This window comes from Melanotaenia boesemani, chromosome 14 (genome assembly GCF_017639745.1).
Source record: "Melanotaenia boesemani isolate fMelBoe1 chromosome 14, fMelBoe1.pri, whole genome shotgun sequence".
NCBI classification, from domain to species: Eukaryota; Metazoa; Chordata; class Actinopteri; order Atheriniformes; family Melanotaeniidae; genus Melanotaenia; species Melanotaenia boesemani.
The window spans coordinates 19783448-19800738 of NC_055695.1; the positions used below are offsets into that span (position 1 = coordinate 19783448).

General features: G+C 39.1%; 1 protein-coding gene across 5 annotated transcripts in view; it reads left to right on the top strand.

Moving 5' to 3' along the window:
• The window catches only part of osbpl9 (oxysterol binding protein-like 9), a 34209-nt gene that overhangs the window by 14309 nt on the left and 2609 nt on the right, over positions 1–17291 (top strand). For 3 of the 5 annotated variants that reach the window (XM_042005263.1, XM_042005261.1, XM_042005264.1), the window contains exons 4-21: positions 2435–2511; positions 6005–6100; positions 6475–6522; positions 8058–8087; positions 8222–8272; positions 8781–8819; positions 11826–11919; positions 12629–12733; positions 13883–14042; positions 14299–14411; positions 14681–14799; positions 14900–14985; positions 15073–15253; positions 16123–16207; positions 16329–16439; positions 16544–16607; positions 16686–16826; positions 16920–16998. In XM_042005263.1, coding sequence (XP_041861197.1) covers positions 2435–2511; positions 6005–6100; positions 6475–6522; positions 8058–8087; positions 8222–8272; positions 8781–8819; positions 11826–11919; positions 12629–12733; positions 13883–14042; positions 14299–14411; positions 14681–14799; positions 14900–14985; positions 15073–15253; positions 16123–16207; positions 16329–16439; positions 16544–16607; positions 16686–16826; positions 16920–16998 — 1679 coding nt within the window. Of the gene's footprint in view, positions 1–2434; positions 2512–3549; positions 3900–6004; positions 6101–6474; positions 6523–8057; positions 8088–8221; positions 8273–8780; positions 8820–11825; positions 11920–12628; positions 12734–13882; positions 14043–14298; positions 14412–14680; positions 14800–14899; positions 14986–15072; positions 15254–16122; positions 16208–16328; positions 16440–16543; positions 16608–16685; positions 16827–16919; positions 16999–17291 lie in introns of those variants that run through there. The other 2 variants (XM_042005265.1, XM_042005262.1) reach the window with 2 other exon arrangements.

A 17291-nucleotide genomic window follows, 5' to 3' on the forward strand; every position in this document is an offset into this window, starting at 1 on the left:
ACGATTGTCCCACATTCCTGTTTGTACAACAATAAATCAAAGTAGAACAATTAATCCTTCACAAAATGAGCTTGACACCTCAGTGGTGTTGAGATGAGTTGCATCATGTGGTATTGACATGTCATAAATGCATACTCTTTAACACAGATGTACTTGTCTGTACGGTATCAGTTACCCATGTTGGATATGAAGTTACAGCTTTGTCAGTGTCTGTGTGTGCATTGAAGTGCAGCCTGACTGAGGACTGCAACACTGTATTTGGTCTGTATGTGGAAACTAAATTTGGCTACTTTTGCACACATACATTTTGCAGTTATATGATGAGATTATATGATGATGGTCCATGCTCTGCTTGCATTGTGGGTCTCTAACCAGAATCTGGCAGGGTCTCTGTATCTATTTAGGCTGTGTGTGTGTGTGTGTGTGTGTGTGTGTGTGTGAGAGAGAGAGAGAGAGAGAGTGAGTGGATACATCAGTGTCTTGGTGTTTGGTACAGTACCTCTTCTATAAGTGAGGCCTCAGGGTCCACTGTAATTGGGTTTAGTCTGCATACAGTTAGGACATTGCTTTGCAGCTGGAAAGAGCTTGTTACATTCTTAGAGGTTTTAAACAGCGTAATAAAACTCCGGAGCAAGTTGTTTGTTACAGAGGGAACAACAATAAACTTGTGGCTCTTATACTTTTGTCCCTTATTGTGACTTTTATTAAATTTGATGATGCAGTAAACCAACTCATAACCGATCCTATTTGTTGTTTTTCACTGCAGGACTGAAAGGTGTTTTGACTGTCATTTTGTATATATAATTAAAAGAATGAACTTTTTTTTATTATTATCATTTTAGAGATTTTAAAAATACTTTTGAGTAATTTTTAATTTTTTTATTGTGATAATCTTAAAATCCTTTAGCTCCACCAGTTTTAAATAACACACCTCAAGGTTGCTGGATGCTGTGGTCACAGTTGTAAATGTTTAGCTTGGCCTTTTCCCATTTATGTGTCCTCAAGTAAATGTTTAAATGTCTTTTATCCTGCTGGAATATGTAACTCTAGGTTAACAAGCAAGGCTGTCATGTGCCCCATGCCCTTGCTTATGTTTAACCAGCTAAACTTGTGGATTTGTTTAAGTGCTCACACCTGCCTTGGATAATAAATCGTGGAATGAATGTGAAGCCAGCACAGACCAGAACAAGGATCTGACAGAATTTATACAGTTCCAGTCTTTGTTTTTCTTGAATAGCTCTGCCACTGTTGTGTCTCTGTCATGAACAGAGCTAAACAACATTATCTGCCATAATCTGCTCCTCTGGAGAGTCTGTTTGGCTGAAGGGAAAGTGAGAGGGCAACAAGGCACTGTCTGAGTGGATTGGCCTGAGCCACGGCTGCTTTTTAATGTCTTTAAAAGCTTTTCTGCTGTAGCACAGCTCAGCCTCTGTGCTTGTGCAGCCCTTCATCTGCTGTACTGTTATGTCTCCAGCTCAGTGAAAATGACTCTTACACAGGATATAACTTGAAAGCCAATTTAGGGGCATATATTTTTAAGTTAGACGGTCACAGTTTTATTATGTTGGAGCCAACATCTGTTTGGAGAAAGCAGGAGAAAAGAGAACTTATGCAAGGACAAAAAAAAATCAATCATAATTTAAGCATGGAGTCAAGTTTAGTCTAAGCTCCAGCATCTTTGTATGCCACAAACGCCAAAAAAAAAGGCTTTTGTAAAAAGATCTACATGCAGGAGTTATTTGTAGTTTGTATATGTGCCATGCATGTCACACAGCCTTGCAGAGTGACTGTTTAATGTCACCAGCAGTCTGTTTGTCTTTGCTCTGAGGGTGCAGCAACACATGAAAATCAGTATGACCTCGCCTCACTGAGGACACTTTAATGGCTTAATTTTATAAGCGTCATAGAAATGGGAGCTTTTTCTTTTTGTATTGATTCCCATATACTTAACATACCCAGGGGCTGCTTATCAAAGCCTGATAAGTGACATGGTACTCCGGCCCACCAAGAGTATTTTGATGAGTCAGGCTGTGATCAGATTTGCCTACTGCTTGATAAAATAGTGTAAGCATATTTTGTCCTGAACTATATTTTTATTTTGGCCTGCTTCAGTGGCGTACATAGTGTCTCATCAACAGCTCACCTGAAAGCAATTAGTTTTATAATTAAGGTTCTGTGTGGATTAAAACCATGCATATATTTTGTAATAATCAGCTCATTAAAATATAAAATAACTCTCTTCGGATTTAAAAAAAAAAAACAAAAAAAAGTGCATATATCATTTATGGATGTGTTACTGCTTCATCACTGCCCCTCCAGTACTCATGTCATTTTAATGTCATGTCTTGACTTCACTAGTGTGTAATGGCTTCTGATTATGTCTATGTGAAAAACATGGCTCACTGGGTGTTTGTCGGTGTGCTTCTTCCCTCAGCTCGAGATGCAGATGAACGGGAGAAGTGGATCCATGCCTTAGAGGGAACTATCCTCCGTCACACCCTCCAGCTCCGGGTACGTGGCCAGTCACTTTGTTTGCGTATGTATGGAAGCATATCTAATCCATGTCCTAAGCGAGTCCTGTTTCTGAAGGTCTCTATGATGTGTGCTCATCTGTTTTTGTTAATTCCAGTGTCAGCAGCTGTGTTTGCCGTTTCTGTGCAAAGAAAATGTTACTAGAGTATGCTACAGATGAAGGCAAAAAGAGGATTCATGAGCAGATTTGGAAGCTGTAAGGGAAACTCAAATGCAGTGGTTAGATAACAAATCTGTTGTTCGGAGTTTCTTTTGCTAGTCTCAAATTATATACATTTGCATGCTCTATAAATATATCCTGTGATACACCACAACAGTCATTTGATGACTTTGCATATTTGGGGTTTTTATCTGCGCTTGTAAATGATTTTCTTGGCTAGGCAGAGCAGATTCAAATCTGCTTTAAGTCTTTCCTGTTTAAAAAGTAGGAAATAACAGGGGCATCTGTGCCATCTTTAAAGACGATGTTAATACATAGCAAGTCTTGGAGCCAGGCTTTTTATTCTAAAGTCTGTTTAACAGCTGACCAGCTGGCAGCCTTTTTTCCTCCACTGCTGTATGTCTCTGTTTTTTTTTATGAGTTTTTAGACTGTGTCTGTCTCAGCCAATTTTCTGCTTCCCTTGTTGTTTATCTTCCTTACCTTCCTCTCTGTTCTCCTCCCCTAAAACAAACTTTGCTGCATCTTCTCTCCTTTCATCATCTATGCAGTTTCGTCTGCACATCTCCTCCCTTTCGTCCTCATAACCAACCTTGTCATTTGCCCTCCCTCCTACCTTCCTTTTTCTGCTCCCCTCCTCCCTCCTTTCGTGGCAAATCCTTCTGTGATACGTGTGTCTGTTCACTCAGTGCGCACACACATACATGCACTTATGCTGACTGCTGTCGTAGAGTCATGTGACTCCCAGCACTAACCAACCCAGGGTCTGGTTACTTGATGAGCCAAACATCTGCCTCTACTACTCCAGCCAATCAGAGTGGCTGTTGGTGCTTGTCTGCTGTGTTTTAGCTTCTGCCTGTATGAAAGGAAGTGTGCCCTTCCTGCCAGGGGAGGGTCCTGGATTAACACAGCTCTGTCTGCCTCATACCACACGCTCAGTTGGTAACTGCTGCTGAAGGATATTTTGTAGCCAGACGGACTCCCACCTAACACACAGTCTGAAGGCTGATTCTTTATTTGGCAAGCTGCTGTCTTTTTTCTTTTTTTGTTTTGAGGAAGGAGAAAGAATGCTAACTTCACTACAGCTGGTGGTTTGTTGCTGTGGGCAGAAAATATAGCGACAGCAAAGAGAAAAGGAGCTTGTGTCAGGCTAAGTGGCCTAAGAGATGTACAGCTTGATGCAGCATGTTCATTGGAGCGAGGCACCCTGTAAGTAAAACACACACGCAAATAAAAAAAAAACACCACAGCACCACAAAGAGGAGAACTTGAACGGCTGCTGGGACAGCAGCATTTTTAAAGTGGGTCACGCTGTGTGAAACGACAAATAGAGGAGGGAGCGCTTGCGGGGGCAGTGTTGTTTGTAGAGTCACACATGATTGGGTGGATGTAAATGTTTACGTGTAAGTCTATGCAAGCTGCCCAGAGAGATTCCCTGCGTGTGATAGGCATGCACGGTCTGGGGGGTGGGAATGAGTGGGAGCAGAAATGCAGACGTCTGGGAATATTTCTGGAACGCTGAAGAAGTGAGCACAATAACAAGGCCGTGCAGTGGTTGTTTATAAACCAACCACCTGCATCTGACTTTCCGCTTCCAAACTTATCTACCCTGTCTGTAAAACAGACCCCTACATGTGTGTTGACAAAACACGAGATGCTGCATAATAATAATAAAGGATCTGTCTTGCTTTTCTGTCTTGTGTTGCTCCTTCTGTTTCCTGCTCTATATCAGTTTTTTTGTAACATGTATTTAGGTTTTCAATGTTAATTTGTCCATTTGTTATGCACAGTGGTGTGTCATATGTAGAGGTACATGCAGATTATTTTAAAAGACATGAAAGAAATGCATGTTTATTATAATTTCATGTATTTGTGTAATATTATAAGAAAACTAAGTATGAATATTTTAAATCCCCACTGTGTCACGTCTAACCTGTCTATTGTCCTCTATATAGTTTTTTTTTTCATAAACTAACACTATACTAGAAAGATAGCAGCTTTTCAGCTGAGATGAGGTGTTTGACCCAGTATGTGGCTTACCAGCATGAAGTCATTCTTATGTGTATCCCCTCTGTTTTGATCTTAGCTGGAGTTCTCCTGTGGCCAGGTATTTGTTTTTGTAGTCACACTAAACTAACAATGCCTGCACCTTTGATCCTTTGAGGAAGTTTGCCCTGTTAGCTGCAGGCTTCACAACTGCTTAGTTAAAGCAGACTTTGGTCTCTCTGTAAAGCTTGCATGTTTAAATTTTAGCAAGTCTAAAGTCAGAGTGCAGCAAGGTTGATGGCTTTTCTTCACATTCCTATGAGATCACTGTCAGTTGGGAGTAGAGACATGAGGAGCATGCGACGCAGCAAATTCAAAGCAGCAGCAAACACGGTTTGATGAGCTTAAATTTACTTCAGTAACTGTGAGGATCTAGTTTGGTTGCCTCATACTCTGACTGCATGTAAGTTTGTTCTGTGTTTTTCCATGTAGGTGTAACTGCTGTGTTGCAGTAAATTGCTCTGACACATGCTCTGTTAGTCATCTACTGAATCACCTGGCTTGACATAGAGCTGTTATTCTGTTTTCATTTGTGCTGCGTCTCCTTGCTATTGACAGGCACAGTTATTACACGTGGAGGGTTTTGTAAAGGGAAGTCTTGTCTGTATATTCATTCTCCTGCGTTTGGCTTTATGTCGCAGCCTACTGGATTGTTCTAGATGCTTGGGTGAGCTCGGGCAGATGGGGACGGATGCCTGGTCACGTCTGTTTGGCCAGTAGTCTAATGGAGATTATGTAATGAAATGTGTTTGCATGTGTTCTGGGGGCTATTGAGGGAAGCTAATTAACAAACAATAAATCTGAGTGCGCTTCATCACATTTACAAACCCAGCCCTCTGTCTGTGGCTCTGATGTCCTGAGTTTCATGGGTTTGTTTTGTTTGTTTGTTTGTTTTTTTTTAAAGCTAGTTTTGTTGAAGCCTGAAATGTGTTGGCCTCCACTCAGACAGACGGACCTGCAAGGCTTTTATGTCCGCTAACCTTTAAACAATACTATTCATACTGTATCTCACCTAGTGCGGTATGTTGCTGGAAGATTCTCATGAACTGTTGACGTTTCTGTCCACCATTTTGTGAAAACAATTTTCAAACCCTATCTGGCCAGAAGAAATGCCGTCATTTTATGAATGGATGTAGCGTGAATCCACAGCTCTCACTTATTTATTGCGGATGTGTATTTCACTTTGAATATGCAAATCCAAGCAGGGCTTTTTACCAGGCATTTGGTTAGGGATGCACTAATGCTCAGCTTTGTTTTGCTGTCCACAGGAGGCTGAGACAGGATTTGTTCCAAGTGTTCAAGACTTTGACAAGAAGCTCGCTGAAGCTGATGCCTACCTACAGATTCTGATTGACCAGTTAAAGGTAGGATTCGCCATAAAACCTACTGATGTGAGCTTCTCAACTGGTGTGTTTATTTTGTGACATATTTAAATGTAGCTTAACATTGCTTTATACTGCTAAAGATCCACATTTAATATTAACAAGTGTAAGATAATTCTTCGGTCTTCTGCTTACTTTGTATTTTCTTGTAAACAAAGCAGAAGTTATTCAAAGTTTAATTTGTGGTGGCAGAGTGACAAACAATGCATACAACAATGCAGCCACGTTTTTAATGTCTTTCATGTCATGTATCTCAAGCCAAATCTTTTCCTTTGAATACTCATCTGACTGAGGAATCATCTCGGCTTATATTGCGTCTGTCTTCTTTCCCTTTTTCATGTCTTGTTCTCAAACAGCTGTTTGATGAGAAGATCAAGGACTGCAAAGAGGATGAATCACGCAGAGTGAGTACCCGCCATGCAGTGATGTCCATGCCTCAGCCCTCTGAATTTGTTGTATTTATCAGCAGAATGTAGCGCATGTTTGTCTGCTTACTGACTTGGTGCAACGTTTCCATGCTTCTCCCAAGTTAGAGGTTATGTAACTGCTTTTAAGATGCACAGCCAAAGATTATTTCAGATAGGGCAAAAGTAATTCTTCACAATGTAGGCCAAATTTTCAAACTCTACAATGTTTGTTGTTCAGTGTATTTGACTACTTCAGGCCAACTGTTCACCTTTCTTTTTTTAAAAGGTTATTTTTAAACCATATTAAGGTTGCATGTCTCCGCATGCGTTGTAATCACCTGATAACATGAATTTGAGCTCAATCTTTTTCCATTATCATAATAATCGCTTCATTTCACCTGCATAAAAATGGCTGAGGTTTCTAATAGGCTTCTCTAATGATTAGTCATCTTTCACAATTAGTCCCCCCTTCTTCTGCTATAGTTTACCTGAACTAAACCAGCTGTATACAGTAATGAGCTTAACATATAATGCCTGACAGACATCATTAGCATTGAGCCTCTGTTGACCATAAACAAAATGTTTTTAGTTTCTAAGCTCAACAACACTGAGGACATATTTTAGTTTTGCTGAATTTAAACGGCCAACCAAAGAACACTAACACCACTAAATGAAAGCTGATGGCGTTATTAAATTAGCTGAACTTAATTTGTAAGCTTAAAGGGTATAGCAGGCTAATATATACTCAGAAAAAGTTAGGGTTATTTAACTTTACAAAAGATGTAAAAAGTTGACACTACACTGATTATATCATGAGTGTAGGACATTTCAGTAGAATCATGTGATGGTAATTCCTTCATCTCAAATAATTTACTGAAACAAAGCCTAGCAACAGTGGTGGGTATGCCACAACGTGAAATGTCAATGTATCATTAACTTGTCATGTGTTCGGTGTCGTTTTGGTCCAGTGAAGTTTAAATGTGAACAGGGTGATGAAGAGGACTGTTTAGATACAAACTGCCATTGAACCAAAACATTTAGTGCTCCATTCATGGTTCAGACGCTTGTTTTGTTTGCTTTTTTTGTGGTTAATCATCTTGTTAGAGAACAAGCTTGTTATGAAATAACGACTTAAACATTAAAAATTTCTACACGTGTGTTTAAAAGTTTAGAGGTTCAAATTAAGTTCACCTATAAAAATTCGAATGGATTTTTGCTTCATTCTGACTTCACAAAAACATATTTTTTAATTGGTATATAGTTACTATAGTTTGTAATTATTTTGCTGGAGGAAGCAGTTCAGTTTTAGTAATAGTGTGTACATGGTGTGTTTTCTATACTAGCAGCGGTGTGACTGTGTGCTTCCTCTCTAAGTGTAACACTAGGTTTTAGTCTATGAAACTTGCAGATTACCATAATTTCCAATAAAAAGAAAAAAGTTAGAGCATTCGTGAACCTTCACCTCAGAGCTTTCTGCTGACTTTGCTTCATGTGTTGTTTATCAGTTTGAATCCTTCTTCTTTTTCTGACAGAAAATAGAAAACTTGAAAGAGACTACTTGTGTAAGTAAGAACTTAACACACTTTCCTTCCTGTTATGTTTAGTTGGAAGTCACTTCCTTGTTAATGGATTCCTGTTTTTTGGTTTTTTTATTTTTTTTGTTTGTTTTTGTTTGTTTTCTTTCTTTCTCTTTCAGAGTATGGTAGAATCCATCAAGCATTGTATTGTACTGCTTCAAATAGCCAAGGTAAACACATTTTTATTGTACATTTGACTCCTCCGTCTGTAGTTTGACCTGTCATTTCAATATGATCACTGTTCTTGCGAAATCACATTGGTGAACGCTGTATGTTACCTCGGGTCTGTGGGTGGTTCCCTGCTTACTGTTGCTACCGGGGTCGGTGAATGGTGAGGGTGTAGCCCAGCACTCGTTTCATCACATGTCCCTTTCAGCTCTCTGAAAGGAAGTGGCACAGCTGTTTGTGATTCATGTGGTTGTTAGGTGGGATTTGTTGCCGTTTTTTGTTTTTTTTTAACCACCAACACTTTAACAAATTGGATTTTAGGAAACATGTTTGGAGATTTTGTCATGACAGAGCAATCCTCTCCTTTTTGTTAACGACAATAATGAGGACTTTACCATGTGATGAAAGGAACACTGCATGTGGCAAGTTGGGGAACAAAATGGAGCTCCATGTGATAAGAAGGATGGATCTTGTTTAAATGACTTAACACTGTCTTCTTAAAATTTTAAGGACCAAAGTAACGAACAGCAACACGCAAACGGACTTATAGTAAGTTTAAACACTTTCTGTCCACGACAACAAAATTGAAATGAAAGAAACTGCTAACTTTCTCCTCTGGCATAATTTACACCCTCCTTTTAGAAAAGCTGATGAATCAGATCTTTAGTGCATGCCATGTAATTTGGAGATAAGCTCTACCTTAAGCTCTTTCCCTCATGTCTGCCACTGCTCTCTTCTTGATTGAGTCATTACTTTCCTGATTTAATCTGAGATTTAAACTCTTTAGCAATGGTTGGGAACTATCCTTTCTTTCATCAGAACACAAAATGTGTTTGTTACCTGCACAATATTCAGACTGTTGTCTACATGGATAACACGTGTGTGTTTCTTTGCCTCATGTAAAAGTGTTGCACATTACTTTGCTCACAAATTTGAGTCAACTAGTCTGCCATTGATTTATCCTGCTGAAACTGTTTGCTTATGGAATTGCTGAGCACTAATGGCAGGAAACTCATCCAGAGAGCACTCTGCAGCCTCTGCAGGTGCATTGTGTTCACGTTCAAGGCCATACCAGTAGTTGTGCATGCTTTAACCACCACATGTTTATTTAACATTGTCACCATTTTCCAAAACATTCACTGCAGATGTTTCAATTTCTCACCTTGCACATTGTTCAGCTCTTTTTCACATCCTTTTAAGATAAGCCAGAAGAGTGGAGCCATGTTTTTAGATTGATGATCAGTTAGAAACATGGCGGACGCATGGCATTGCAGGTGCATATACACAATTTAGCCTCTGTTATTTAGCACAGTCTGCCAAATGATAAACATTAAATGGAACAGAAATCAAAAGCGGTAGGAGTATTTTCAAGAAGATCCAAACGGCTTATTTAACATTTCACAACTTGCAAATGCAGTGCTTTCAGTGACTAATTCTCAACCAGTAAAAGAGGAAATGTGATAAAGGGAATTTTCCAAACAGGATTTCCATGCGTCTACATCTGCACAACACAATAAGAACTTTGTATTTTCAGTCAGCTGTGATGAAATGGTATCTCTTCAGAAAGGTTAGGGCTAATGGATTGGTGAAACATGGACAGAAGTAAACAATCATACAATGATCAGAACTTGAATGTCTATCTGGGTAGCAGAAAATCAATCTAAAATCTTTCTGTATGTTTTGGAAAATGATAGCAGTTTGTAGATAATGGTATCTAGCACAGAAAATCTCTAGTGTGGTTCTTGACGCATAAATCCCAAAGGGCCCAGACAGCTCAGAGTTGGAGTCTTCTCCTATAGCTGACAAAATCTCATAGCCATTAAGTACAGAATTATACAGTATAAATAGCACAGCATAAGCTCTGTCGACACATATAACTGTGCGTTACATATGCCATAAGCTTTATGGTTAAGGAATAACTGCAGCTTTATCACTTCTACATGTCTGTCACATTGCTTGTGTTCTTTTAAAATAAAGCAAGTGATAAATGCACTGCAGCCCTTCCCTAAAACACTAGCAGCATTGTTGACTGACCCTGTTAAGTTTAATCAGTATTTTATCTGTCAAAATTAGTCATAGACTGTGATTGGCTTAGGGTTCCTGTGCTGCCAGAGCTGCTAGCTTTATTTGTATTGCATTCGCTCAAAACTAAGATCAATCATGACATGGTTTTTCAAGTCAATTTAAGCTGTAGCGCTTCAGTGCCTAGCTGTTTTTCTCCATCTGCTTTTGCTCCCTCCTTCGCCTGCAAGGCCACGGACTGGCCGGCCCCATCATGAAAGGCCGATATTTCTGCAATCGGCTATAATTAGTAAACCTCAACTTACTTTTTTTTTTTTTTAAGACACGTGGATGAGGCTTGCACTCAGCAGTGCACAGAGGATGAAGCAGAGGCACACATGTGAGCAAGAATCGAGTTATTTGGCAAGGAGAGGCAGTATCAACTTTTGTTCAAAACTTTGGACATTTAAGACTTTCATCTTTATATATATTTAAAAAAAAAAAAACAGAAATGCCAGGGTGAATCTCACATCATAGAAGAAAATGTTTAGTACAAAATCAGATGCATACATCGCTGTATTTTTCCTCCAGCCTTAGCCTTATCTAAACACACTCATAATTCTGATTCACTCGGCCTGTTCCTGTTAATCTCTGATGATCTCAAATCTTCCATAGAAAACAAGCTGTAAAACTCACTGCAGGTCAAGTTTAAATAATGAGATATCACATCACAAAGGCTACAACCCATTTCAGTGCCACCAAGGGCCCTGGGGGTAAGCTGTTAGGAAATATGGGTCGATATGCTTTTGTTTTAGCGCTTGTTGTTGTCAGTGTTGCTCTCTGTTGAGTTATTGGTGGCTGTGACCCCATTACACCAAGCAAATGGGATGCATTTTGTGTATGTGGGATTTGTGTGCTTGTATTGAAATACATGGATGCATAATGTAAAGGTGTCACTATTGAGGACAGGCCACAGCAGATAAGTCCCCGCTGGATTTTTTTTCCCCCTGCAGGGAAAAAAAGAGGCAGAGAGTTTAAACATGCATGCAGACTCTGACTGCAGCCCAGAGGAGTTAATTAACTCCTTTTTTTACTGGAAGGTTACTCAGAGTTCAGCAGAAGATGTTAGTTATTGTAAAGCTTCTGCTGGTGTAAAGGCTTTAAGCAGTTTTGTGGTTTTAGCATGGATTACATTAGTAGGACCTGGTAACACCACTCTTTGCATGACATGAAGGGAAAGGAAATCGATATGACCGGGCTGGCTGGGGCATTTTAGTTAGCTGTGCCTGTTTCACATAGGTGTACCATTCAACTGATCTCTAATCTATACATATGATTTGTCCAATAATGGGTGAGAATTGAGATCGACATCTGGCTTTGTTGTTGACAGAACTGCTGTTTCATTGTTGTTAACGTGTAGACACACACGGTGAAAGATGGTCAATAAGCAAGGCAGTAGCATGGGTGTGTGATTGCGCTATGGGGTGTCTTATGTCTTGTCAGACAAGTATTTTTGTTGTTGATTGTCGTTATTTTTATTTTTTCTTTCTCCAGAGCACCATCAACCCAGTGGATGGGATCTACCAGCCCCCCCTGGACCCCCCTGTAGTCAACACCACAATGCCAACACAGACCACACTACCCACAGGTATTAATGTGTTAATTCTCAGCATCATCCATAGATGTCACGTTGTATAATATCCTAAAAGGTGGCAACAGCTCCCCCTATTGTACAGATCAGCCACTGCAGCATAATTATATTGCAGAAAATGATTTTTGATAGCAAACTGATGCTTTTCCTCAAGTCTTTGCAGTTTAAACAGTCCAGACAGCCAAGTCTGTTCCTAAATAACTTATTCATTTAATTTTATTGTTGTAGTAAAGAGAGTGGGATGTAACCTGAAACAGGTTCCCATATGATTATGTCACTATGTTTTGATTCATGTTTTTCTGATGATTTAACATCAGCAGCAAAGTCTGGTAACATTATATTTAATATTTAATGTATTTGTTTGACATATATTTAATTTCTCTATATAAATTCTTTCTGAAAAGGCATTTATAACCTTAATGGCATGGCTCAGAGCTGACAAATTGCTGCCTGTTTTGGTCACATGACTATAACTAGACTGTTTTAAAAAATGATGTGCAAATTGGCACCATGAAGTAGGCCAATCTAATTTCAGACTATGTAATCCTTCACCACCACCACACAGCTGAAGCCTTTACCTAACATCATTTTTTAAGGCCTGGTGGTGCATTTTATGAGACGCTGGTTTTACTGTGATCTGGTTTCACACTAACACTTAAGTTTTAAGTCATCTGCTTTCTCTTTCTCTTCTTTCTTTAAATACAAGACGCTTCTCAGGTGTGTAAATCAGACCAACGACCCTCAACATTACCTGTTGGTCCCGTTGTCACGGTGATGGGTAGTCTGCAGACCCCAACTCCCAACAGCACAGGTAAAAGTCCAGCATTATTGTTGATCGTTAGCCTTGTTGATGCTTGAAAGAAATAGAAAATCATAAATTTAATTCATTCCATTTAAAACTTTACAACGTCCTTCCAGCTGAATGTTAAATATGTAAAGGAGAAAAAATATCATTAAGAAAATTAAAAGATTAATAACATTGTGTAAGTTTCAATATTTTTTATTAATTGTCCATTTTTTTAGGAGCACATGAAGACTTTTTGTTTATACATTTGCAGCTATACTTTAAACAATACATTTCCATGAAAATATATATGTGTAAAATTTTGTGAAAATAAAACGTTGACATTGTGATAAAATGAAAAGTACTTATATTTCTTATTTTTTTGAAGCCACAGTCTATTATCAGGTGACTTTTTAGCCTGATTTAGCTTTATTGAGCCTAAAAGTCTGTTTCATCTCAGTGTTTAGCTGTACGTATCTTAACATATGACAGTGTTTGTTGTCCCTGCTCTCATAGTTACATGCTTGTTACTTACTGCAACGTCTGCAGCTGTGTATGCTGCTAGCTTATGCTGTCCCAAAATGTTTTTAATTAATTATTGCAGGTTTAAAAATCAGTTCTTTTTGTTCTTATACACAACAGCTGACAAAACTTCCAGACACGTAGTATATTTTGTTTTCTCTTTAAAGAGATCAAGGACAGAGTTTTATCAGTTTATCAAACATCATACCTAAATACTGCAGTTTTTTTTGAGAAATGAAATACTGTCAGATTATAATCAGATGCAACATGAAATGAATATAAGAACTCAACCAAATGAGGAAAAAGCAAAGAAATGTTATTGTTTTCCCTCTTTGTCAGTGAACATTAAACAAATTAAAGGGCTGAGTGTAAAAGCAGAGGTTTCCTTTAGTCTGTTTGTCTGTGCTGAGGCAGCAGTATTAAAATGCTGTGCTGTGCACTAAGGAGGCAGATTGCAAGCTGGACAGTCCTAATGCTCTGCAGAGGAAGCAGTCATCGTGTTTTCAGACAGCTTAATATTTGTGTTTACAACCAGGATGTCATGAACTTTATTCTACATGATATTTGTTTCTTTGCTTCATCACATTTAAAAGAACATGCGCCCAGAGAGCACAGGCAGGACTTGTATTATTTATTTTTCTCACGTTCTGCTAGGGAGTGGCCCATCAGGCCCGAGCAGTGGCGTGGCATCCCCAGCTCACATCCCCCTGCCCTCACACTCAGTGCCAGACTTCTCCTACTCCTCCAGCGAGGATGAGTTTTATGATGCTGATGAATTTTACCAGAGCAGCACTTCACCCAAACACTGCATAGAGTGAGTATATTATCACCCCACCCTCCTGCAAAAAGATCCATTGTTTTCTAGCTTGAAAGCAACATTGTCATTATGGAGTTCAGCATCTCAAGTGGGGGAAATTCTGCTTAGAGTGCATAAAAATCTTGCTGTATAAGCAGCTTTAGTTGGTGAATCTTGTTACAAATTTGCCAGTAAATTTCAACTTAATCACCTTATCTCTTCCTGGTGCCTTTTTTTTTTTATAAACTTGTCTATGTTCTCCTCTTGCCCCCAGTCCCTCAGGGCCTTCTGCTGCTTCGCCCATTGCTGATAATGAAACTGCATTGAAACGGCCCGACACCACCGAGTCCCTCAATTCCTCGATGTCTAATGGCACCACAGATGCAGGTAAAAATAGATTTGAAGAAGTGCATACTAACTATTTGTGTGCATCCTTAATTAAACACTAGACCGGTGCTCTTTGTTTGCTGCATTAATATTGAAATAAATCTAAATCATTATGCAGTAATTGACGTTCTTAACAGAGCATGCTAATTTCGAGCATACAAGTAGAACTTTAAAGATGCATTCAAGAAATGTAAGCTCCCTAAACTTTATTGTGTGAAACATAAATTATGTTAGATATAGAGACACAAGTTTCCCTTCTTCTTCTTCAGATCAGTTTGATAGTCATGACGACCGCGACGATGAAGGTGAGGGAGAGTCTGTGGAAGAGCACAAAAGCGTCATCATGCATCTGCTTTCTCAAGTTCGTTTGGGCATGGACCTCACAAAGGTAGAGTCCTCTCTGCATCTTCCAATATGAATGCTCATTGTTTACTTTTTTCCAGTATTGTTAATGAAGTCTGACTTTTCTTCTTTGTTTTGTTTCCTAGGTGGTTCTTCCCACCTTCATCCTAGAGAGGAGATCTTTGTTAGAAATGTATGCAGACTTCTTTGCGCATCCCGACTTATTTGTAAGGTATGTAAAATTCGTTATGCACCTGTTCTGCGTGAGCATCACAGTCATTTAACGCTATTGTATTTCATCTTTTTTTTTTTCCTCTAGTATCGCTGAGCAGCCAGAGCCAAGAGAGCGCATGGTTTATGTGGTGAAGTGGTACCTCTCAGCTTTCCATGCAGGGAGGAAAGGCTCAGTGGCCAAAAAACCTTACAACCCAATCTTAGGTGAAGTCTTCTACTGCCACTGGGATCTTCCCAGTGAGACGGAGGAACCCTCTCAGCACATGGTAAGACTATGTGCTGTCATGATGATGATGTCATTATTATTATGATCTTTTAAGCCTGAAATATGTTCATCCATGATGTACCAGGGTCCCTATGCTGAAGGGAAAACTATGGTATTGTATTTGATTTTTAGTCATTTTTTTAGATGTATCTGGTAGGTAAGGAATAATGTGAATTTTGAAAAAATGAGAATTGTAATGAAGGCATAAAGTGTGGCCTGTGACCACACACCTACACTGATGTATCTGAGCCAGCAAATCAGCACTACCTCTACGGACTTTTAGTTAAGCCACATCTATCAATGCAATACTTTGAGAAAGAATAAAATAAATCTGGTATGTATACAAAATATAAGAAGTATAGCCAAGTATCAAGCTTGTCTGGGAGTATTTTTATTTTTTATATTTTCACAACAGAACAAAGCATCATAAATACATAAAGGCATTTTAAATAGACCACCACAACACTAAAAATATCAGGATCAGTTAATCTAACTTCTTCACTTTAAGGGAAAGTTTAAATATAGACGGCCCAGCAGGTGTGTTGGAGTAGGAAAAAGTCTAAAACATGCAAGGTAGTGGGTCCTGAAAACCAGGATTGAGAAACACTGAAATAATAGAACTCTTTTTAGACCATTTGGGGGAAAAACAAACAGTCCCGTCAAATTAATTTTTGTTTAATACACAGCTAGCCTGAAAGAGCGCAGCAGCGTTTATACAAACTCTAACTGAAGTTATATACATCACTTTTCAGTGTTGCACAGCACAAGCTTCATTTTTTAGTGCAATCTCAGGGGAAATGTTCTCATTATAGGATGGTAAATGTTTTATCAGCTCAGCCCATCTGTCCTCTGCTCTTTTGTACCCTCCAGGAAACAGTATCAGATGGTCCAGTTCCCTGGTCTTCACCCAACAATGTGTGTTTTGTAGCGGAGCAGGTCTCTCACCACCCACCCAGTGAGTGTCAAATCTTTCCAGTATTCACTGATAAAACCTTTTGAAGCTGTAGGATCCATCACTATTAATGACAGTTTGTGTTTTGCAGATGTCTTCATTACTCTGTCTCTTTGCTCTGCAGTTTCTGCATTCTACGCAGAGTGTTTTAGTAAGAAGATCCAGTTCAACGCTCACATTTGGACTAAGTCAAAGTTTCTCGGCATGTCCATAGGCGTCCACAACATCGGTCAAGGTAAAAAAAAATAAATAAAAAAAAAGACTTCCTCAAACACTTGCAGCTAAACAACTTTGTTCATTGTTGTGACAGAGCTGTAATCTGTATCCTCTCCTCTTCAGGCTGTGTTTCATGTTTGGAGCATGATGAACATTACATTCTCACCTTCCCTAATGGATATGGCAGGTACATGTTGGAGTAAATGTTTTAGTGTTGGATGATGCTATAACTGCCTTCCTGTCTGATCTGAGCCTGTCTGTCCAGGTCGATTCTGACTGTGCCCTGGGTGGAGCTGGGTGGGGAGTGCAACATTTCCTGCTCCAAGTCCGGCTACAGTGCTAACATTGTGTTCCACACCAAACCTTTCTATGGTGGGAAGAAGCACAGGATCACAGCTGAGATTTTGTAAGCTGGATGTGATGGTACACTTTTAAGTTGCAGATCATTGACTTGACCTTTTTGTATGAAAAATAATATCACACTTTGTTTTTCTTGCAGTGCACCAAACGACAAGAAGTCTTTCTGCTCCATTGAAGGAGAGTGGAATGGAGTAATGTATGCCAAGTGGGCAACTGGAGTGAGTCGTTTATTTATCTTTTTAAAGATTTTCTTTAAATTAATCAGTTTGGTTTGTGAGTTAAACCAAAATGTAATTAAGTTAATAAGTAAACAGGAATTCCCCCAATCTTTTTTTTTTTAAGAGTGCTGTCCAGTGTCTAGTCTTGCAATTTAAAGACTCATTTGGACTCACACCAGAATTTCATCTTTTTTTTTCTTTTCTTTCTGTTTTATAAAATCTGACCTGGTAGACTTTGTATACTCCTGCTGTGGCTCCAGCTCAGCTCTACTTTATTGGAGATATTAATTCAA